General features: G+C 58.0%; 1 protein-coding gene across 1 annotated transcript; it reads left to right on the top strand.

Annotated features, from left to right (window-relative positions):
* The first annotated feature begins 593 nt into the window (after positions 1-593).
* On the top strand, positions 594-22,132 carry LOC119526141 (receptor-type tyrosine-protein phosphatase V-like). Its single transcript, XM_037825039.1, has 34 exons — positions 594-731; positions 1,105-1,192; positions 2,867-2,931; positions 3,251-3,299; positions 3,445-3,717; positions 3,893-4,162; positions 4,361-4,624; positions 5,506-5,760; positions 5,862-6,107; positions 6,263-6,538; positions 8,146-8,418; positions 9,994-10,257; positions 10,475-10,741; positions 11,429-11,710; positions 12,019-12,159; positions 12,427-12,637; positions 13,303-13,370; positions 14,939-15,065; positions 15,191-15,238; positions 15,888-15,981; positions 16,132-16,222; positions 16,333-16,409; positions 17,421-17,555; positions 18,408-18,530; positions 19,108-19,268; positions 19,392-19,527; positions 19,889-19,956; positions 20,063-20,219; positions 20,329-20,407; positions 20,519-20,595; positions 20,752-21,087; positions 21,200-21,363; positions 21,580-21,715; positions 21,921-22,132. Exons 3-34 carry the CDS (start codon positions 2,875-2,877, stop codon positions 21,978-21,980), a joined length of 5,265 nt encoding a protein of 1,754 aa, XP_037680967.1. The 5' UTR covers positions 594-731; positions 1,105-1,192; positions 2,867-2,874; the 3' UTR covers positions 21,981-22,132.
* Positions 22,133-22,623: the final 491 nt, after the last annotated feature.

Genomic DNA, 22,623 nt, shown 5'->3' with positions numbered 1-22,623 from the left:
TGCGGGTGAAGGGGACTTTCCCATACCCCTCACCCCACCAGTTGAAAGGACCAGCAATCCAGGCCAGGTCTTTTGCCTGGTGCTTTGCCTGGTTATGGAATTCAGGACGCTGGTAGGAGGACGTCAGGGCACAAGTGTCTCTTTCCCTCTTCCTCTCCAGCCCAGAGACAATGAAATGGACATCTGTTCCACTGCACGCCCCTTTCTTCTTCCCAGGGACCCTCTGATCTCTCTCCACCCTCCCTATTGTCCCTGGACGCCCACACATGCACATCCATCCTGAAGGGTCTGTGCACCCTCATGGCCCCCCCATGCATACACACGCGGCGTCAGTACACATGTGCCCAGGCTGCATGCACACAAATGCACGGCACCCCGCCAGTCTGCCGCCTCCAGCCCCTTGCTGCCCCCCCACAGCCTGGCTGGTGGGACCCAGGCTTTCCCCTTTCCCTGGCAACCTTCCGGAAATGTGGGAGGGAGAATGGGCCACTTCTCTGCCTGAGGCCCCCTGCCCCTCTCCAGCCTGGTGATTGTCTTCCCCCAGCGTGGGGGATGCCCAAGGCCGGGCTGCAGCCTGTGGGAGAGGAGGGTGGGGCCGGAAGAGGGCTGCTGGGACAGCTGTGGGGACAGACCAGGCGACTCACGACTCACGTACGGGAGCCAGGATATCTGGACCTGCTCCCCGATGGCCTCTGCTTTCTGGCTGGCTCTCTCCAGAAGAAATCAGTAAGGTGCTTTGAGACCTCAGGAGGAGGACCCCGGAGGTTCTCTAGGGAGAGGATGTGGGTTTGTCTGTGGGGGTGGTTGCCGGGGAGGAGATACAGCCCTGTGGTACTTTTTTTGCTGAATGGAGAGGCTTGGGCTGGGAGGTGGCTTCTTATCTGGCGGAACTGTTCTTCACCGTCTCAGGAGACCCCTCTCCTGTCCCAGAGGCTGCCCCAGGCTGGGTGGGGGCTGGCACCTTCCTCCTCCAGGCTCTGTTCCTAGGACTGGCTGTGGTGTCCGTGTGTCCCCAATGGGACCCTCTTTGTGGGGACTCTTGGGAAGGGTCTGAGCCCCCCTCCCCCACTACTTAAACCCATGTCCTGCTTCATCTCTTCTTAGATTCTGAATTAGGATGTGTCCACTACACTTCTTCCTTTTGCTCTGCTGATCAAGACTCGCTAGAAAGAGCAAAGTGAGGTGCCCCCAGGTGAGGTGGGAGAGGGTGAGAGGGGAACAGGTGGGATGCTTCCCCTGCCCCTTGGCCAGACTGGGACCCCCTCCCTCTCACATCAGTTTCCCTAGTTGCTACCCTCCATCTCTTTCAAAAGAGCAAATGCGTGTGCGTGGACACTCACACACACATACACACACTCATGGGGCTGGAAAATCTGATGAGCCTGCAGCGCTGAGTTTCCAGGCCCCCATCCAGGGGCTGGGTGGGAGGTTCTGAGGTTTGGGGCGGGTGGCTGGGGGGAGGGCAGGCTGCCCCTGTCTCCGGCTTCAACAGGGAGGGAGGCTGAGCTGGCCTCAGATGCAGGCCTGTCCTCCCTGCTGGGGCTGGTCTTGGAGAGATTGGCTCCTACAGAAGCCAGTATTCGGAATTTCTACACCTGCCTGTTTCCCACACATATCCCCCCCACCGCTTTGTGAGTTTGTATCGGAGTCCTGGGCTTCCTTCCCAGGGCCCAGAGCCATTTGTCTTCCCCTATTCTCCCTCTCCTCCCTGCTCCCAGCTGTGTTGGGCTGGGGGTACCTGGGTGAGCAGCTTGGGGTGGGCAGCTGGCTCTTGGCTGAGGAAGCGAAACCTCAAGCTCCGTATCTCCTAGTGCAGGCCATGGGGTGGCGGGCATGCCCGGGCCTCTGCCATGCCCGACAGCCAGCTGGGGGCCTAGGAGGGGGCAGAGGGAACCCACATGGGCACCACAGACCTAGGCAGAGGAGGTGGGGGGGGCAGGCAGACATCCCAGAGGTTTCCCGATTGAGAGGACCCCAACTTGGGAAGTTGGCAGCAGGGTTTGCTGTCCCTCCTCAGTGGAGTCAGACGTCCCAGATTCAAGTCTGGGGAGGAGATGAGGCCATAGGTGGATGCTTCTCTTCTCTGGATGTCAGCTTCCTCATCAGGGCCATGAGGGGTTGGACCAGATGAGGCTAAGGGCCAGGTGGGTGATTCTAGATGTACAATTGCTGTGACTCGAGGCCTCCGGGACACTCTGCTGAGCCCCTGTCCACAAGAGCATGGCGCCACATGGATATTCAAAAAGGGACTCATACTCCTGGCTGGTCCACCCACTCGGCACATGGGAACACACATCCACAAGCATGTTGGCAGTACCACACACCCCTAGAACACACACACACACACACACACACACACACACACGCAGGAACACAAGCTCCCTATCTCCCACGTGTTGACCCAGTGGACACCACATCCCTCCTGCAGGGCCAAGGAGTGGGAGGGCCGGCTGCCTCTGCTCCTCTGCCCACTTGCAAGGCCATCTCTCCTCCTTTTCTTCCCCCAGAGCACAGGACATTTTCCTCCTTGGAAAGCCAACTGCTGGAAGGGGGCAAGGCGGGGTAGGCACAGGGAGGGGGTGAGCCTGTCTGCCTGCGAGTTACGGCCCCCTTCCCCCTCTGGGACCCCAGCCAATGCCTGCCCCTCTCCCCTCACTGAGCTGTGCCAAGGCTGGGCAGGGGTGTGGGGTCAGGGCCCAGGGTTGAGAGACACCCCTTGCTCTTCTCTGCTGGCTGCCTGCTGCCAGCCCGAAACTCTGGTCTTCCCCCCCTCGCCTGCCAGCCAGCGGGGCAAGGGGAGGGATGCGGGTGGGGTTGGGGACAAGGACTGGCTCCTCCCTCACTGCCTCCCAACCTTCCTCTGCAGACACTGGGATGAGGCCCCCCCTCCTGTTCACTGCCCTTCTCTGGTTCTGGGGGTTTGGGACTGAGGTAAGGTGGGCACGGGGGTCAGGCTGGGCGGGCAGGGACCCCGCTCTGGGGCATGTCCCGCCTCCCTTCTCTTGGCGGGGGCCCTGCAGCTGGTCTGCGTTAGGTGAGGAGAGAGGCTGCTCCCCTCCCACCTGGGCCAGTGCGGAGGGCAGTGAGAACAGATGGCTCCGGCCTGCTCGGGGCTGCTCCCCCACCTTGGGGTGCCTCCTGGATGCCCCCTTGGCTGTGTCTGCGGGAACCTTTTCCTCGGTCCTGCCCTGACCCCCGCTGGCTTTCACAGAGGCCTGGACCCTGTTCATTTCCTCCCCTCATTCCACAGGAAGATGAGTGCCGCTCCCTGGAAGGGTGCCCTGACGAGGAGAGAGGAGGTGGGTGTCCCCAGGGAGAAGAGAGGTCTGGGAATGGGGAGGGCAGGTCATCCCTCCACCCCGGACCCTGCCTCGGCTTTGGCCCTTCTTTGCCCTCCTGAAGAAGGGGTGTGGGCAGACTCTGAATGCACCCCCTTTTCCCCAGCACCACCCCCAAAAGTGAATTTCAGCAGCCAGGGGGAGCCAACCAGCCTCTTTCTGAACTGGGCAGCCCCGGAGCCAGGTGTGTCCGGCCATGTCCTCCGCCTCATCCGCCTGAGCCCCCTCGGCTCTCCGGAAGGGCAGCAGCTCCGGGCCTACACCGACACACTCCACTTTGAGTTCCGAGACTTGGTGCCAGGGAGTCGCTACCAGCTGGAAGTGACTGCCCTGCGACCCTGTGCTCTGAAGGCCACCATCATCCTCATTGCCCGCACTGGTGAGTGACCTGCAGGGTGGGTGGGGACAGTGCCTGGGGTCTGGGCAGGAGAGCCAAAGGGGGCAACTTCTCTGAGGACCATGCCTGGTTCAGTGATCCATTTAGAAGCACTAGAAGAAGAGGGATGCTGCCCCCTGCCCCCTGATCTCAGTGCTTCTTCTGACCTTTGCCGCAGCCCCATCGACTGTCCGTGACCTGCAGCTCCGTAGCTCTGGGGGTCCATCCAGCCTGGAGGCCTCATGGGAGGCCAGCCCTGGGGAGCACAGTGGCTACCAACTTCTTCTCTACCATCTGGAATCCCAGACATTGGCACACAATATCTCCATGTCCCTGGGCAACCTGTCCTACAATTTTGGCAACCTCTTGCCAGGCAGCGAGTATGTTTTGGAGGTTGCCTCCTGGGCTGGCAACCTTCAAGCAAAGACCAGCGTCCACCAGTGGACAGGTATGGCAGGCACTTGGGGAAGGCCCTGGCTGGCAGGGAATCTGGGAGTGGAGGGGGCAGTGGTGAGTCCAGGGCCTTGTCAGCAGGCATGTCCCAGTGTGGCCATCCTTCCAGGCTCCCAGTGCCAGGCCTAGTGCCAGGATCCTGCTCCAGGGCCCTTTCTCAAGCCTGACTTTGCTCTCTCCATCCTTTCTCCAGCTCCCACGTCTCCAGATCACCTGGTGCTGTACTCACTGGGCACCAATGCCCTGGAAGCATCCTGGGACAGCTCAGAGGGGGCTGCCTGGCTCAACCTAGTGCTCACAGACCTCCTAGAGGGCACCAACCTGACTACAGTGGTCAGGCGGGGCATCTCCAACCACACCTTCCTTCACCTCTCTCCGGGCACCCCCTATCAGCTGACGCTTACAGCTGTTGCAGGGCCTCATAGGGCAGGGGGCCCCAATGCCACCCAGTGGACCTGTGAGTGCCTGTGGGACCAGGGGGTGCAGCAGGGGCTGCTCAGCCTCCTCTCTGGGGAAGTAGCCTCTGGCCAAGTGGCCAGGCCACAATGGGTGGAGGTCCCTTTGGAATCCCGCAGGGAAGGGTTGAAGCCCTGAGGGAATGCTCCTCCTGGTAGCTGGTGGGATGATGATGATGACGAAGATGATGATGGTGAGAACAGGAATCATGACTTGAACCTTCCACGTGTCAGGCCCTGTCCTAGGCCCACTCCACGTATCACCTCATTTAATCCTCACCGACGCCCGCATGTGAGTAGTAGTGTCCCCATTTCATGGTAGAGGGAGCTGAGTTTCAGAGAAAGGAAAGAACCCAAGGTCACGCAGCTTATGAGCGGCTGAGCTCATTGGAACCTGGGTTGGACACCTCCAGAGCCCACGTTTACTGTTCCACAATTTCATCTCGCTTTTAATCGGAGAAGCACTGTTGGATAGTGGTTAAGAGTAGTGCATTCTGGCTCTCATTCCTGCCACTCACTGGCTGTGGGTCTTTACATAAATTGCTTACCTTTTCTGGGCTTCAGTTTCGACAGCCTTCAAAAGTTTCCATCTCTTAAGTAGCGGAGCCCACGTCATAGGGTTGTGAGGAGTCAATGTGAGGTACTCCAGGCAGGGTACTGAGAACTGAGCGGCACATACGAGCTTGATAAGTGTTAGTATTTCTGTTTTTGCCATCCGTGACCAGATGGTAGCAGCCAGATCTCAGTTTTCATCCAGAATGCGGCGTGGTAGCTGTCAACATCCGGGTGAGACAGAGTCTGGTGCATCCTGCACAGAAAGGGTAGGATCTTTCTCACCCACTGTTGAGGTCTTTCTGCACATATCTGCTCCTTTTCTCTGCAGATCCATCTGCCCCTCTTGACCTGCAGCTGACACTGCTGCCCCAGGAGCTCTGGGCCAGCTGGAAGGTAGGGCCAGGCACCCGGGATGGCTACCTGCTGAGGCTAAGTGGACCGGTGGAGAGGAATGCCACTCTCGGCCCTGGGGCCGTGAATGCCACCTTCCCAGGGCCTCTGCCTACTGGACACTATGCTCTGGAGCTGAGGGTTCTGGCCGGGCCCCATGATGCCTGGGCCCAGGCCAGTGCCTGGTTGGCTGGTGAGTGTGGTCAAGTGGGGACCAAAGGTGGGGCCCTGCCCAGGGGCGTCTGTGTCAAAGGGCAGGTGGTCCTCACTCTCTGGGGACTGTATCCTCTCCAGATTCTGCAGCCCAACCTGGGCAAGGCAATGGCTCCAAGCTGCAGCTGGATGGGTTGGAGGCAGCCAGTGAGCCTGGGAGGCGGGCGCTGCTCTATGCCGAGGGTGCCCCAGGCCTCCTTGGAAACATCTCTGTGCCGCCTGGTGCCACTCAAGTCACCTTCTGTGGGCTGGTGCCCGGGGCCCGCTACCGGGTGGACATCACCTCATCTAGGGGAGTCATCACCCAGAGCCTCACAGGCCACACAAGTGAGTTTCAACCATGGTGGCCTGGGCCTGGCTGGGAGGCCTTGCTTTGGGGAAGGAAGCCCGGGTGGGGGAGAGGCTCGGAAGAGCGGGGCAGGGGACGTCACAGGGCCACAGACACTGTATGGCCGCCCTTGACCAACCACTCCTTTTTCCAGGGCCCCTGGCACCGCAGTCCTTGGAGGTTGCTGGCAGGGGCAACCCCTCTGAACTGGCCATTGACTGGGCCCCAGCACCAGGGCAGCGGGATGGCTACAGGGTTGCCTGGCACCGGGAAGGCAGCCCAAGGTCGCTGGGCGGTCTTGTTGACCTGAGCCGGAACAATTCCAGCCTGATGCTGAGGGGTCTGGTGCCTGGCACCTGCTATGCAGTGACAGTGTGGGCCTGGATGGGGAACCTCACCTCCAGCACACAGAGGATCAGCTCCTGCACTGGTGAGCTCCAGGCTGCAGCCTTTGGGGGGCAGCCCAAGGTGGAGGGGAGGGGGAGGGGCTTCTTTATACTCTGTCCTGTTCCACACTCTTGACTCAGAAGGCCACACATCCAAGATGAGGTTTTTTCATTAATCTATTTGCAAGCATTTTCGACTTCCTACCATCTACCTCCTACCATTCCTCCATCCATCATTTTTCCTTCCTTACAACAAATATTTAGTGAATGCCTCTCATTTTCTACTTATGGGGCTAGTTGCTGAGGCTAAAAATTGTGAACAAGACAGTCTGGAAAGGAAGACTGACGAACAGATAGTTTATATTTGTGTAGTTGCTCCTCATTCATGGAGTCTGTATTTGCAAATTTGCCTAGTCCCTAAAATTTTTCTCCAAAATCCATACGTGCAGCGCTCTTGAGGTCACTTGTGGAGATGTGCAGTGGCAAAAATTTGAGTCACCCGATGTGTACGTTCCCAGCTGAGGTCAAATAAGGTGACGCTCTGCCTTCTGTTTCAGCTCTCATGCTGTAAACAAGTGCCCTTTACACAATATATTTAGTGCCATGTTTTTCACATTTTGTGCTTTTTGTTAGTGATTTCACTCTTTATAATGGTCTCCAAGTATAATGCCGGAGTGCTGACTAGTGTTCCTAAGCTCAAAGAGGCTGTGATGTGCCTTGCAGAGCAAAAACATGTGACAGACAAGCTCCGATCAGGCAAGGGTTATAGTGCTGTTGGCTGTGAATTCAATGTCACCGAATCAGCAATATACATGAAATAAGGTGTCTTTAAACAGAAACACACATAAAACAAGGTAACATGTTGATCAGTTGATGAAAATGTTGTGACCAGACCAGAGGCCCTCAGAAAACCAACCCTATATTTTTCCTAGGAGCAATGGTTCAGTATTTGCTAATTCAGGGTTTGGGGCAAATTTATAAAACATTACTATAGCAAAAACGAGAATTGACTGTATTCTGTATATTATTTTGTATTTCATACTGTAATAAGTGTAAGTGCATTGATAGGAATATACACAATGTATTAGCTTGAACGATGTGAAACCGCATTTTTGTAGGTTAAAATGGCCAGTTATTGGGAATTTTATGTTGTTCAGCTCCATCTTTTAGGAGCTCACAAAAGGGACGTCTCAGGGAGTCAAGGAGGTTTTCCCGGAGGAGAAGAGCTGAGGGAAAAGTGTGAGGGTCTGGGAAGGATGAGCAGAGAGGGCTCCAGCAGGAGGTAATCCCCGCACCAAGGCCTCCAGGCATGAGTGTCAGCGGACGTGGTGGAGACCGGCCGCCAGGGGCGCCAGAGAGCAGGGCTGTGCTGCTGACAGCAGGGGACAGGTGCCAACCAGAGGCCACACTCTCCAGGAGCTGACAGTCCGGGGAGCACATCCGGGTGGGCATTGGGGCAGAAACTGCTTGTTTTTCAAGAGGTTTTCCTGGGAAGGAAAGGAGAGTGGGGTTGGGGGCCTGTGGAAGGTGGGTTTTTCAGCTGGGAACGTTTGGAGCTTGTTTGGAGAGAGAGGAGGGTGAAGCTGATAAACAGAAAGAAGAGACAGGGGATCTGGGTTATTTCAAATCTGCTTCTTCTTTCTCCTCGCAGTCCCTGCTCCTCCTGCCAACCTGAGCCTGGGACTTGCTGAGCAGCCCCCTGCTCTGAGGGCTTCCTGGAGCCCCCCGGCCGGGAACAGGGATGGCTTCCAGCTGCAGCTTTACCGCCTGAGGCCCCTGAATCTGGAAGGCGTGGAGACACTGGCTCCCGAGACCCAAAACTTCTCCTGGGCCCAGCTGCCCCCGGGCACTGAGTTTCTGGTGCAGCTGTCTACCCTGCGGGGGCCCGATGAGAGCAGCAGTACCAACGCCACGGGCTGGACGTGTGAGCGCCTCCGCCTGGCCCCCCATACCCTGACAGCTACTCTTTGGGTTCCCAGGGGGCTGTGTGTCCCCTTGACCTCTTTGTGGTCTGTGAGCAGACAGCTGGGCTGACCAAGGGATGTGCCCTGGACTAATTGATCCCCGATTCCTAGGTTCCAGGAGACCCTACTCTCCTCACCGGAAGGCCCTGGGCCCCAGGGCTTGCTCAGTTGCATGGCAGCATGAGCAGGCCATTCTCCCTGGCCCGCACAGGACTGGCAGTGTGGAGGTGGCGGCACCGGGGGCTCAGCAGGACCAGGCCTTACCCCACCTGAGCCCACCAGTGGTTCATGATAACAGTTACAGCCAGTGTTCACTGGGCGCTTTGCTAAATGCTCCACCTGCTTTCTCTTATTCACTTCTACCCACAAGCCTCTCTGGTAGGTGCTGTTGTCATCTCCATTTTGCAGATGAGGAAACTGAGGCACAGAGAAGGAAAGTGACTTGCTTGCAGTTCCTCAACTGTCACTGGGGAGTTGGGATTCACATTCAGAGTGAATTCAGAGTGACTCAGAGTGAATTCAGTGTTACCCAGAGTCCTTGTGCCATACCACACGTGAGCCCCCTGCCCAGGGGAGGACAGCAAGAGCAGGCCCCCTGTGTGGCCTGGAAAGAGTCATGGGATTATGGAAAGGGCAGGACACACTACCCAACAGGCCCTGAGATTCTGTCCTCCCCTCACAGCCTCACAGCTGGGGTTAGGAAGTTCCCTCTCACGCTGACCTGAGTCCTCCTGCATTTTCTGCTTGCTGAGCCCTTGAGGAGCTGCAGGAAAGCTGGTGCCCCCTACCCACCCTCAGCACATCCTCTCCAGTATTGTGACTTTCCCCCACCCACCCCTGGTCCTCCCCCTCAGCTTCCCCCTTCCCCTGGGTGCCTCCCCTAGGTTCCACCTAGATTCCCCCAGCACTGAGGACAGGCCTGGGTGGGGGGAGCATGGTAGGCTGCTGGGAGGAGCTCTGATCTAGGAGTCAGGAGATGCCAGTTTTAATTGGGGCTCAGCCCCTAGAGCAGGCCTCATCCCTCTCCGAGTCTCAGTTTCCCCATTTATACAGGAGGCATTGACTAGGTGACTGAGCCAGGCTTGTGTTACTCCAGATCTTGGGCTCGAACTCTGCCTTGGGGTGGGGAGCACTGCCTGGGCCCACAGATGCCTGCCTGTCCTTGTCTACCCGCTTAAAGGTCTTTAAAATCTCCTGGGGTGTAGGGGCTGGGAAAAGGCATGTGGTTTAACTCTAGTGCTGTCCAGAACTCTGCCTATGAACGGGGCAGAGGGAAGACGAAGTGATTAATTCACTGATTTGACGAGCCCTGTTGGAGCTCTGCTCTGCCATCGGAGGTGATGGGGAGCACTGCTGCCAGGCTGCAGTGGAGTGGGCTGCCAGCTCACTTGGCACCCCTGAACTGGTGTCTCAGACTCCTGGATGTTTCTAGCTTGGGTCAAGGATGGGGAAGCAGCAGGGATCCTTGGGGAGGTAGGGACCAGGTCTTGGGTTTATATTCCTCCCTTCCTTCCTCTCCGTCCCTCTCCCGGCAGCGCCCCTTGCACCTCCTCTGGTAAATGTGACCAGCGCAGGCCCCACCCAGCTCCGGGCATCCTGGGTCCACGCTCCTGGGGGCCGGGACAGCTACCAGGTGACCCTGTACCAGGGGGGCACCTGGGCAGGCGCCAGCATGCTGGGACCCGAGGTGGACAGCACAGGCTTTTCAGCTCTGACCCCAGGCACAAAGTACGATGTGGAGATCGTCTCCCGGGCCGGGCCCCTGCGCACCCCGGCAGCCAGCGCCTCTGGCTGGACCTGTGAGTGGGGGAGGGAGGGGAGAGGCCGCGAGGGGGCGGGGAGACGTGCACAGGGCAGCTTCTGAAGCCCCGGGCTCACCCCTCTACTCTTTGGTCCCCTTTCCCTCCTACCCACCTGAGGGCTCCGCATGGGGTCTGCCGGGCTCTGGCCTTGTGCGCTGGTCTCCCAAGGACAGGGCCGGCTGCCCTGCCTGACCTGTGCCCCTTCTCTCCACAGCCCCGCTCGCGCCCAGCGAGCTCTTGGTGTCCATGCAGGCGGGCAGTGCTGTGGTCGACCTGGCCTGGCCCAGCGGCCCTGTGGGGCAGGGGGCATGCCACGCCCACCTCTCAGAGCCTGGGCACCCCTCCTGGGAGCAGCCCCTGGTGCTGGGCCAAGCTCACCTCGTCCTGAGGGGCATCACACCTGGACGCAACCTGTCCCTGTCGGTGCTGTGCCAGGCGGGGCCACTCCAGGCAGCCACGCACCCCGTGGTGCTGCCTGTGGGTATGTTGGCACCCGTCGGGGGAGGATGGAGGTGCTCTGGGAGGCAGACCCCGAGCCAGGTCGGCAGCACTGTCCACCTCCATTCTGAGCCACCCAGCCTTTTTCTTTCCTTTGAAGGTGTCAGGAGGGGAATAGGGTTTGTGGGGTGTGCTTGGGAGGTGGGGCAGGGAGGCCTGGCTGGGTGTTCTCAACTCCCAGCCCTTCTGGATGGGATGGTCCCTTCTCAGCCCTCCCTGGCTGTGGTTTGGCATCTGGGATATTGGGGAGGGGTGTCACTGTGCCCTCTGCCCAAAGGGTCCCAAATCCAGGAGAGGTTGGCATGGCACTGGCAGGGTTGATGGGGCAAGGCTGCCACGTTCCATCCTTCCTTGCCCCCCCAGAGCCCCAGGCCAGCACCTCCCGGGCAGCAGTGCCCCTCCCAGGAGCAGCAGGCATTGTGGTGCTCCTCCCAGGCGGAGGCCATGCCCACCCCTGCCCTGGGGCCATTGCTCCCTCTGCTTCACCAGATGGGCAGTGACGTCCAGAAGAGAACTTGTTGCTGTGTGTGGCCTGTGGCCTTATCCCTGGGCACGAATGCCCAGTCCCTTTGTGCCTGCTGATTTTGAAGGCCCCCTTACCCAGATACCATCCTCTTGGGGTGCACTGAGTTGTGACACTCACATGACGCAGAGCCTTTGCTTCCCACAGAGCCTGGCCCCGTGAAGGATGTGCAGTGCCAGCCTGGGGCCACCCGCCTGGCCCTGAATTGGACAGTGCCCGCTGGGGACGTGAGCACCTGCCTCGTGGTGGTGGAGCAGCTGACCACGGGGGGCCACATGCACCTCATCTTCCAGGCCAACACCTCCGGGGATGCTCTCCTGCTGCCCAACCTGGTGCCTGCCACTTCCTATCACCTCAGTCTCACTGTGCTGGGCAGCAATGGCCTGTGGAGCCGGGCGGTCACCCTGGTGTGCACCACTGCTGCAGAGGGTAGGTGCTTCCCCCACTCAGAGCCTCCCTTCCCAGCTGCCTGCGGCTCTCCCGGTCCCCAAGCCCCAACCCTTTCCCCGGCTCCTGGTCTTGCTTGTTTGATTCCGTATTTTTGAGCCTCATGTCCTGGCACCATGGTCCAGGACTCTTCCAATTCTTATTTGATTGTATCCATCAGTCATTTGTTGTGGGCCTACTATGTGTTGGCCACTGTGAGTGGCCCTGGGGTCTGAAGGCATGGTCCTTGCCCTGGCAGGCTGCTTGGCAGGCACCTATGTCGGACCTTACTCTCCTCCTCTCCTCTCCAGCCTGGCATGCCCCAGAGTTCGTTGTGGCCCCCCAGCTGGAGCTGGAGGCAGGGATGGGAGTGGTGATCACACGGGGCATGTTTGGAGAGGATGATGGGCAGGTCCAGTGGTATGGTGTCGTTGCCACCACCAACATGTCATGTGAGTCCTGGGCCCAGGGGAGGTGGGGGGGACCCTGGCTACTGCCCCGGCAGGGTACAGGAGGGGGCCCAGGGGCTGAGGCTGGCAGTCAACAGCGGGTGGCGTGAGTCATGGAGCAGGAAGGGGACCCTGAGTTTTCTTGAGGATAGGGCAGATTGTGAATGGTGGGAGCACGTGAGAGCACTGGGATAGCCCCTCTGTGGCCGGGAGACAGGCCTCAGCCACACGGCCATCCCTGCTCTGCCCCTGCCCCTGACTTTCTCCCAGTGGCACGACCTCCTCGGGAAGCCATCAACCATACCTGGTATGACCACTACTACAGAGGATGTAACTCCTACTTGGCCATCCTGCTCCCCAACCCCTTCTACCCGGGGCCCAGGGCTGTGCTGAGATCCTGGATGGTGCCCATGGGCACAGAGGACTGTGGCCAGACCCAGGAAATATGTAATGGGCGGCTCAAGCCAGGTTTCCACTATAGGTGAGGACAAAGGCAGAAGGTGGCGGGAGAATGATTCTGTTTCTTTTATGGTTGTTTATGCAAAAGATCTGGACCTACTTACGAAGAGAATGCCTGTGCTAGCCATAAGGGTCAATAGAATTATTATTATTTTTTTTATTTTACTTATTTTTTAATGAAATTTTATTGAGATATATTCAAACACCATACAATCCATCCAAAGTATACAATCAATGGCTCACAGTATCATCCTATAGTTGTGCATTCATCACCATGAGTTATTTTGATTGGGCTTCCTGGTAGGCAGGTCAAAAAGGGGAACATCTATCTGTTACATGGTTCTTTCTTTTTCTTTCTTCCTTTCTTCCTTCCTTCCTTTTCTTTCCTTTCCTTTCTTTCTTTCAGAAAAGAAGAGGGAACTGGATTCTGTTTCAGCTTCAGGGCAATGCCAAGGATATCCAAGTACCTTCAACTAGTGCTAATTCTTGCTGTCAGAATAGGGCAAGGACAATGGAAGAAAAGCTAGAGGTGGTTTGCTGTAAGATAGTGGGTAGCTCAGTATGTAGCCTCTCAACAGCGAGGGGAGCTCTCACTTTGTGAATGGTGCTCGTGATCCAGCTCCCTGGGAAGTGCTTTGTCTTCTTTGCCTGCCCCTCCCCGCAGAAGGTTCTGTTTCTCTGTCCCAGGTTCAGCATCGCGGCCTTTTCCAGGCACAGCCTTCCTGAACCCAGTGTCTCCTTCTCAGCCTTCTCAGGTAGGGTGGGCACCTGGCTAGGGTTCCAGCTGGGCCCTGGAGTGGGGAAGGAGAGCTGGGCCCCTCCTCTGAGGCTCACCCCACCCAGCAGCAGGAGAGTGCGAGCTTAGACCCCAGGGGAAGCATGTCCCGCCTGGCAGAGCTGAGAGACCCAGAAGCCGGTGGTGAAAGTGTGCTTGGCACCAGACTACCTGGATGAGCCAGGGGGTGGAGGCAGAGACATCGATGAAGCTGTTTGCCCGGGTCCAAGGTTTCATCCCCTCCCTGTACTGCCCCTCTTATGCCTGTGTGCTCCTGGGGCATTGGGATCCTACAACAACACTGTCCGGTAGAGACATAAGGCAAGCCACAAATGCGAACCACAGATGTAATTAAAAATTTTCCAGTAGCCATGTTAAAAAAGTGAACAGAAACAGGTGAAATTAATTTTAATATAATATTTTATTTAAATCAAGATATCTAAAATAGTATTTCAATACATGATTGATTTTTTTTTATTAAATTCAGTTTTACTGAAATACATCCACACACCACACAATCATCCATGGTATACAATCCATTGTCCACAGTATGATAACATAGTTATGCGTTCATCACCACAATCCATCTCTGAACACCTTCCCCACATCAGAAAGAACCAGAACAAGAATAAAAAATAAAAGTGAAAAAAGAACACCCAAATAATCCCCCATCCCACCCCATTTGTCCTTTAGTTTTTATCCCCATTCCTCCACTCATCCATACACTAGATAAAGGGAGTGTGATCCACAAGGTCTTCACAATCACACTGTCACCCCTTGTAATCTACATTATTATATAATTGTCTTCAGGAGTCCAGACTGCTGGGTTGGAGTTTGGTAGTTTCAGGTATTTACTTCTAGCTATTCCAATACATTAAAGCCTAAGAGGTGTTATCTATATAGTGCATAAGAATGTCCACCAGAGTGACCTCTCGACTCCATTTGGAATCTCTCAGCCACTGAAACTATTTCATCTCATTTTGCATCCCCCTTTTGGTCAAGAAGATACTCTCAGTCCCACGATGCTGGGTCCACATTCATCCCTGGGAGTCATACTCTGCGTTGCCAGAGAGATTTACATCCCTGGAAGTCGGGTCCCACAAATATTTTGTGTTACTTTTTTCTTACTAAGTCTTTGAAATCCAGTGTGTATGTTACAGTTAGAGAACATCTCAATTTGCACTGGCCACATTTCAAATATGAAGAGCCACATGTGACTAGCAGCTACCATATTGGATAGTGCAGTTCTGGAAGCTCCAGAAGCCAGGACCCTGCCCTCTTTCCTATCTTTAAGGGAGTCAGGGAGAGGCATAGGCTCTGTGGGACGTGCTCAGGGGGTGGGGCAGGTAGAACTTGCAGGGTGGTCTCAGCCCCTTCCAGAATGTTCCCGACACTCATCTCTGGCCACGGTTTGGCATCTGGGATATTGGGGAGGGGTGTCACTGTGTCCTCTGTCCAGTGGGTTCCAAATGCAGGAGAGGCTGGCACAGCACTGGCAGGGTGGGTGGGGCAAGGCTGCCACGTTCCGTCCTTCCTTGCCCTCCCCAGAGCCCCGGGCCAGCACCTCCCGGGCAGCAGTGCCCCTCCCAGGAGTGGTGGGCATCGTGGTGGGCTGCATCCTCACCATCTGTTCCGTGGTGGGCCTGCTGCGCTGCAGGCGAGCGCCGGGGCAGAGGTGAGTGGGAGGACAGGCCAGGGGCTGGGAAGAGCTTCGCGACTAGTGTGGCAGGGAAGGAGTGGCATCAGCTCCCCCCTGCCTCCCTGGGGGTTGCCTCCCACACTCCTCTTTGCCCTTTGCAGGGCAGAGAAGAATCGATTTTCCCAAGAACTGACGGTTTACACCCCACGGTGAGTACTGTTTCTGCTCTGCCACCCGTATACCGCAGACTATGGGTGATCCCCCCTGGCAGCCTGCTCCTCTAGTCCTTTCCTTCCTCAGCGCTGCCCAGGCCTTTTCTCCAACTGTGGAAATCTCCCAGCCCTCTCCTCCCTCCAGCCTCCTCCTCCTCCTCTTCCTCCCCCTCCAAACTCAACTGCTCCAGTCGTCCCTTCTCCCTGACCGAACACTCAGATCGCATCAGACCAGATCTCTTTTCCTTCTTCCTCTCTCGGCTGTTAGGTCTTCACTTCTATCCACTGACCATGCCTGTTCTTCCTTATTTGGCTTCCTATTGAACTGACATTAGTTGAGCACCAGCCATGTACAGAAAGCCCCTGGCAAGGGTTTTAAGACTCATCTCCTGCATTCAGATGTAGGTCCTGTCTCCCCCACCCCTTCCTCTCTTTCCATTGGTGGTTCCGCAACCCTGGTTGTGTCCCAGGGGAGCTTGTCCAAAATTCATGCGGACTCCACGTGGGGTCCAGAGCCCAGGGCATGTATTTTCAAAGGCTCCCAGGTGAGGAGCGGTGCAGCCAGGATGGGGTCATGCCCCTTGCACTCCAGGCAGGACCCTGCACACCCCAGGCTGTTGGACATACTTGCCCCCTCTGCCACCAGGCGGACCCACCGGCCCATCCCCTTGCAGAACTTCCAGCAGAGCTACCAGGCCAAGAGCGCTCACGCCCAACAGGCTTTCTTTCAAGAGTTTGAGGTGAGTCCGGTACTGTCACTGCACTCGGAGGAGGGAGGACTGTGGGGCGCCTGGGCTGGGCTGGACCTGCCCTCACCGTCTCTGCCCCTGTCCTCCTTGGGGGGAGCTGGGTCGGCTTCAGTGCCCACCGCCTGCCCCCAATCTCTGCAGGAGCTGAAGGAGGTGGGCAAGGAGCAGCCTAGACTGGAGGCCGAACACCCTGCCAACACCTGCAAGAACCGCTACCCACACGTGCTACCCTGTGAGCGCTGGGGCAGGGCAGGAGGCCTATGGGCCGAGGACCAGGGCTTGGCATGGAGGAGAGGGCCTCAGGGGCCTGGGCACTGAACACACACCCTTTCCCCTCTGCAGACGACCACTCTCGGGTCAGGCTGAGCCAGCTGGAGGGAGAGCTCCACTCCGACTACATCAATGCCAACTTCGTCCCGGTAAGGGCCACCTGCGGGGCTGTCAGTGGCTGTGTCCGCTTGTTTGGATGGTTTGCAGACACACTGTCCTGCCCTAGCTGCAGCTGGTTGTCCATGAGGGTCACCAGCTTAGTTTCTCTAGGTCAATCCAGAGGTATTGGTTGAGGGTCCTCTGTGCACCATGCAGAGCTGAGTTAGCTGTATACTCTTGGAGGATCCAGTGTGTGTGTGCATGTGTGTTGTGTGTGTTGTGTGTGTGTGAGTGTGTATGAGTGTGAGTGAGACATATGACACATCTACCGCACAGTGTGACAAGTGCTGTATTGGAGGAACAAGCATTGTGTTCAGGGTGCGTGGAAAAAGGAACATTTCGTTCTTGTGGATTTAATGAAGGCTTTCTAGAGGAAAGGACATTTGATCTCTTCTTGAAGGATACGTAGAATTTTGATAAGTGATGAAAGAGGGGAAGGACACTCTGGCTGGAGAGATCAACCTGAGTGAAACCCCCCACTCCCACCCTGGGGAGAAAGTACAGGTAGTTAGTGTGGGGTGCAGGGCTAGTGGAGTGCAGACGACAGTGGGAGATGACATGGGAAAGACAGGGAGGGGCTGCGTTAGGGGAGGACCTTGATAGCTGGTTTTGTGTTTTATTTGGTGGGCAAGGGGAAGCCATGGAAGATTTTTGGGCATGGGAGAAACACAGAGTTTGGTTTTAGGTTGGTGCAGGGGCGGGGGGGGGGGGGGGTTGGTGCTGGGGACATTATTTTTGGCACATCAGTATCTTGTTATTTTCATGTAGGATTTTTTTGCCCCTTTGAGGCAGGGCATGGGGTGGTGATGGTGGTGGCTCTGAGGCTTGAGTCCTTGGTGCACACACGTGTTTCATGTGCTTGCACACATAGAGATGTGCACACAGTGTCCTACTCCTGGAGGTCCAAATGGGCTATTTACTGCTGTATGCTTGGTGGAGCCCAGGGGACCAAGGGTTTCCTGGCTGACTTGTTCCCTCTCCTCCCCTCACCCATACCCCAGGGCTATGCCCACCCAAAGGAATTCATTGCCACCCAGGGGCCACTCAAGAAAACCCTGGAAGACTTCTGGCGGCTGGTGTGGGAGCAGCAGGTCGATGTCATCGTCATGCTGACCATGGGCATGGAGAATGGGAGGGTGAGCCTGCCTTGCAGTTTCATGGACTTGCCACCAAGGCGCACATGTTCTACTTACAGGAATGGTCAAGAGCAGTAGCAACCCTGTTTAACCCCTTGGAAACTTCCCTCAGGGAGGGTGGGGTAGACAGGAGTGACACCAACCAGGCCTGGAGGTCCCCCAGTATCAGGTGGCAGGGTCCTCAAGCCCCCAGCTTGACTCAGTTTCCACTGGCCTCTGCTGCTTCTCATTCTCTCTCCTTCACCTTGCTCTAGGCAGAGAAGGGGCAGAGGGGTTAGGAGAAGGACAGGGGTAGCCTAGGGTGGGCATCAAGGGTAGGGGCATTCTGCATCCTTTCTTTCAACAAGCCTGGTGGATGTCTCATCTGTGCACTGCTCAGTGCAGGGTCCTGGGACAGAGAGGGCACCTGCAAGGCCAGGGCAGGGGGACCAGGGCAGATGGCAGCTAACGGGAGGCCATCCAGGTTTGCAAAGGAGCCCAGCAGCTAAGGTGATGCTTGAAGGGTTAGATGAGTGGTCTGGGGTGAGTGTGCTGGGGCCTTGTCAGGGGAGAGAGACCTCTGGAGAAGAAAGCCTTGGAACTGGGTCATGACAGAGAGGAGAATTTCAGTAGGGTGGCAGGAACCAGACAGAAGGGTGGGGACAGGTGGGGCGGAATGAGGCCAGGGGTGGGGGGAGGGTGCCCAGTGCCAACCTCTCTTGCATTTGAACACACTGGGCAGAGGGCATAGTGACACCCCTCCCCAATATCCCGGATGCTAAACTGTGGCCAGAGATGAGTGTCAGGGGAACACTCTGGAAGGGAGCTGAGAACACCCTGCAAGTTCTCCCTGCTCTAACCTTCTGGTCCTAGGTGCTGTGTGAGCACTACTGGCCGGCTGACTCGACCCCTGTCGCCTACGGCCACATCACTGTCCACCTGCTGGCCGAGGAGCCTGAGGAAGAGTGGACCAAGCGGGAATTCCGACTGCAGCATGTGCGTGCCCAGGGGGACGGGCAGGCATTAGAGCGGAGACTCCCTGAGAAGGTGGCCTCACCTCCCGGGTCCCTGTGACTTCCTTCCTCCTGAGGATCCCAAGCTCTTGGCCACAGCCCAGGGCTCCCGACTTCCTTGAGAAATTGGTGGTTAGGGAAGGGGTACTGAGGCCAGAGAAGGTTAGGGGTTCACCTGCGGTCACACCATGAGTCAAAGGTAGAGGGTGGAGAGAAGCAGTTTCCTGCCCTGCCCTGTGCTCAGCTCAGGGCTCCCTGCCTCACCCCAAATCCCCATGTGACTTCTGGGGTTAGGAAAGCCACGGACCAGAATCACCCCTCTGCCTGGGCACCTTCTATAAGCAGACACTACCCGGAGGCTAGAGAAGGACCCGAGGGCTCTGGAAGAACCTAGCCTCAGCGGGAAGACATAGCACCCCTCGAGGAACATCCAGTGTAGAGGGGAGGGAGCTGGTGAAGAAAGGTTAAGGGCACGGCTTGGGGGATCCTGGCAGGAGGAAGATAAGTAGAAGCAACGTGGCCCCTCTGCCTGCTCCCCTGCCTCTCGCCCCCTTGCTCAGGGTCCCCAGCAGCAACAGCAGAGGGTAAAGCAGCTGCAGTTCACCACCTGGCCTGACCACAGCATCCCTGAGGCCCCCGGCTCCCTGCTGTCCTTCGTGGAAGTGGTTCGGGAGCAGGCGGGGACCTCTTGGGGCCGGGGACCCATCCTGGTGCACTGCAGGTGAGGGCAGGTGGGCGGGTGCAGGCTGCTGCCTGGCCTCGGGCGGCAAGAGGCGGTGGTTGGGGCTCTGGGGCCATGGGCAGCCCCTCCACCCCTTCAGCTCCCCAGAGGTTGTCCCCGCAGTGCGGGCGTGGGCCGGACGGGCACCTTTGTGGCCCTGCTGAGGCTGCTGCAGCAGCTGGAGGAGGAGCAGGTGGTAGATGTTTTCAACACTGTGTATGCCCTCCGGCTGCACCGGCCCCTCATGATCCAGACTCCGGTGAGGGTTCAAGCCAGCTGGGCGGGGCAGCTGGGGTCCTGAAGGAGCCGGTGGGAGGTGGATGCTGTGGGGGCCACAGGACCTGGAGGTGGCAGCCGGCCCCAGGAAAAGGAGCTCACAGGGCTGGGCACAGAGGACCCTGGGGGGCAGGGCTTGAACATGCTGCCATCCTATCTGGGCTTCTGTCTCCCTTTCTGTGAGAAGGGAGGTGGGGTAGGCCCCTGCCGGCTTGGACACTGTGGGACAGCACAACGAAGGGCCCCAAAGGGCCCCCGCCCTGCCTTGCTGGTTGCAGCCTGGAGGGTCTCCCTGCTGGGTCCATGCCCCCTTAGCAGACTGACACCCCCTCTCCCCTTGCCAGAGCCAGTACATCTTCCTGCACAGCTGCCTCCTGAACAAGATTCTGGAAGGGCCCTCTGACACTTCTGAGTAAGTCATGGCACCCCTCAGCCCTTATGGGGTGGGGGTGCAGGTTCTCTGCGCCCTCCCACCAGGCAACACAGATTTGTTTCTCCTGACCTCTGTTCTTTGGCAGAGCTGAGAAGACCAGGAGCAGGAGCTGGGGAACCTCGAGTGCCCTCTCCCCTCGCCTCCCCTCCCCCAGGTCCCAGCCCATCTCTGTGAAGAACTTTGGGCAGGCTTTTGCAAAGAAGGCGGCCAACGCCAACGCCGGCTTCTTGAAGGAGTACGAGGTAAGCTGCAGACCAGGGGGTGGATGACGAGTGTGGGTGGTAGCTTTTGACAGCCCGCTAGGCCCTTCTGTGGGCTGCACCCAGCCTCAGGTGCCCACCTGTCTCCCAGCTCCTGCTCCAGGCCATCAAGGATGAGGCCGGCTCTTTGACACCCCCTCCTGGCTATGAGCAGGACAGCACCGCCTGCGGTGAGTGCCTGCCAGCGTGGATGGGTGAACGAGTGGGTGAGGGCGAGGGGAGTGGAGCATGGGCTGGGAACCTCTGGCTCTGGTAGCCTCACCCTTACTATCTTTTCTCAGATGATCGTTCTCAAGTGCAATTTTCTCCTCTGGAGGAGAAGGCCCCTGGCGAGATGCCAGAAGCCTGGCTCTTCCCTGTGAGTGATGCTGGCCTTACTGCCTGATTTGCTTGTCCTCTCTGACCACTTGTGATTCCCGGGCTGAGGCTGGCTGGGATTGCTGGGGGCTCCCAGAACTGTGGAATGGGTAGGGGATGGGAATGTGGAATGGGAGCCAACAAGCTGTCCCTGCAGGGGGGCCCTTCTGGCCACGATCATGTGGTACTGACTGGCCCCGCCGGGCCGGAGGAGCTCTGGGAGCTGGTGTGGGAGCACAGTGCCCATGTGCTGGTCTCCCTGTGCCCACCCAACACCCAGGAGAAGGTGAGGGGTGCAGAGGGAGGGCGGTTTCGGGAGCACAGCCTGTGGTGGGGCCTGGGCAGAGACTTCGGGAAGCTGCCTGACTCAGCCCGTCCGCAGGAGTTCTGGCCGACAGAGACGCGGCCCATCATCATGGATACGATGACAGTGCACTGGGTGGCTGAGAGCAGCACAGCAGGCTGGCCCTGTACCCTCCTCAAGATCTCACGTGTAGGTGGGGGGTTACAGGGCATGGGGCAGGTGGGCTGTGTGGAGAGGAGTCCTGGGCCAGCTCCCCTCTGCCCTCCCCCAGTGCCAATGCTGAGGGTGCCTCTGTCCCCAGGGGGAGAGCAGGAAGGAGAGGCAGGTGCAGTGCCTGCAGTTTCCGCGCTTGGAGCCTGAGAGTGAGCTGCCTGCCACCACCCTGCTGCCCTTCCTGGCTGCCGTAGGCCAGTGCTGCTCCCAGGGCACGAGCAAGAAGCCGGGCACATTGCTCAGCCACTGCAGGTGCAGTTGGACTAAGGTTTGGGGGAGCGGGCCAGGACCCCTTTATGATACTCTCATTAGAGATATGAGGGATTTACCCCCTCCCTGCCCAGGCCCAGTCTGGCTGACCAAAGGCCCAGTGTCCATTCCCAGTCCCCAGTCCTGGGGTTGGGTTTCCCTGTATCCAGGGACCGCCCTTCTGCCCGGTCTCCCCAGCCAACTCTAGGCCCATTGCAGCAAGGCCATGGCCCAGCTGGGCACCTTCCTGGCCATGGAGCAGCTGCTGCAGCAGGCCGGGGCTGAATGCACCGTGGACGTCTTTAACGTGGCCCTGCAGCAGTCACAAGCCTGTGACCTCATGACCCCAACACTGGTGAGAAGCAACCAGGGGTTCAGCTGTGGGAGGGGGCCGGCAGTTAGGGACCCTTCTGTCCCAGCTACAGGTGGACTCTAAGCAGCATAATTTGTGCGGCCACCAGGTGGCGCTGTCTCCATCCAGATGGAGCCCTAAGGGCAGGAGACCCCAAGGGAGCCTTTCTCAGTTACCTCTGGGCTCCTCGGCCCGTCTGCGCCCGCAGGAGCAGTATATCTACCTCTACGACTGTCTGAACAGCGCGCTGGTGGATGGGCTTCCCTGAGTCGGCACTGGTCGCTGCCCAGCTTAGGAGCAGAGGAGGGCCATGTCCTGCCGGCAGTACTGCTCCAGCAGGCCCCCTTGGGACTGGCTCCCTGGGCAGCCCCCACGCTGGCCCCTGTGTTGTGAAGAGGCAGAGGTGGGGAATAAAGTCATGTGGGCAAGCTTGAGGCTCAGTGTATTCTGTCTACCTGTCCTCTGAGGAGGAAAGACATGGCCCCAAAGATTTGCAGGATGTGGGGCCCAACACAAGGCAAACCTGGAGCAGGGAGGCAAGGTGAGTCTTGGGGCCTGGCTGAACCGGCTGACCCACGGCCGGCATGCTGTTGGCTTTTCCTCCACAGCAGGGTTTCCAAGACCAAAGACATGCTGACTGGCCCCCTACCCCCAATCCTCCAGGCTCTCGGTTTCCTCAGGCTTTGGCCTCTCCGCCTCTAGCGTGCTGTGGTGCAAGCCCTGGACTCAGAGTCCCAGCTACTCGTAGTTCCCTGCCCCACCTGCCACCCCTGTACGCAGTAGGACTTACCCCATCCCCTGCTTCCTCTCCTGCCATCCCAGCCTTCTCTACCTCCAGGAGTCCAGGAGCTCTCCTCAGTCACTGCCTGCTGTCCCCTGCCAGGTGGAAGTGCTGGAGCCACACTAAGACT

Source organism: Choloepus didactylus, chromosome 2 (assembly GCF_015220235.1).
Source record: "Choloepus didactylus isolate mChoDid1 chromosome 2, mChoDid1.pri, whole genome shotgun sequence".
NCBI classification, from domain to species: domain Eukaryota; kingdom Metazoa; phylum Chordata; class Mammalia; order Pilosa; family Megalonychidae; genus Choloepus; species Choloepus didactylus.
Note: the sequence above shows the minus strand (reverse complement) of the source record. Positions and strands in the feature narration are given on the sequence as shown.

What these genes read in the sequence shown, in the direction of transcription:
- LOC119526141 (XM_037825039.1), top strand. Translation starts at nt 2,875, where the DNA reads ATGAGGCCCCCCCTCCTGTTCACTGCCCTTCTCTGGTTCTGGGGGTTT. An exon ending in TGCCACCACCAACATGTCAT is followed by an intron (nt 12,160 to 12,426) that starts GTGAGTCCTGGG and finishes ACTTTCTCCCAG; the next exon opens with TGGCACGACCTCCTCGGGAA. An exon ending in GCAGGACAGCACCGCCTGCG is followed by an intron (nt 20,408 to 20,518) that starts GTGAGTGCCTGC and finishes ATCTTTTCTCAG; the next exon opens with ATGATCGTTCTCAAGTGCAA.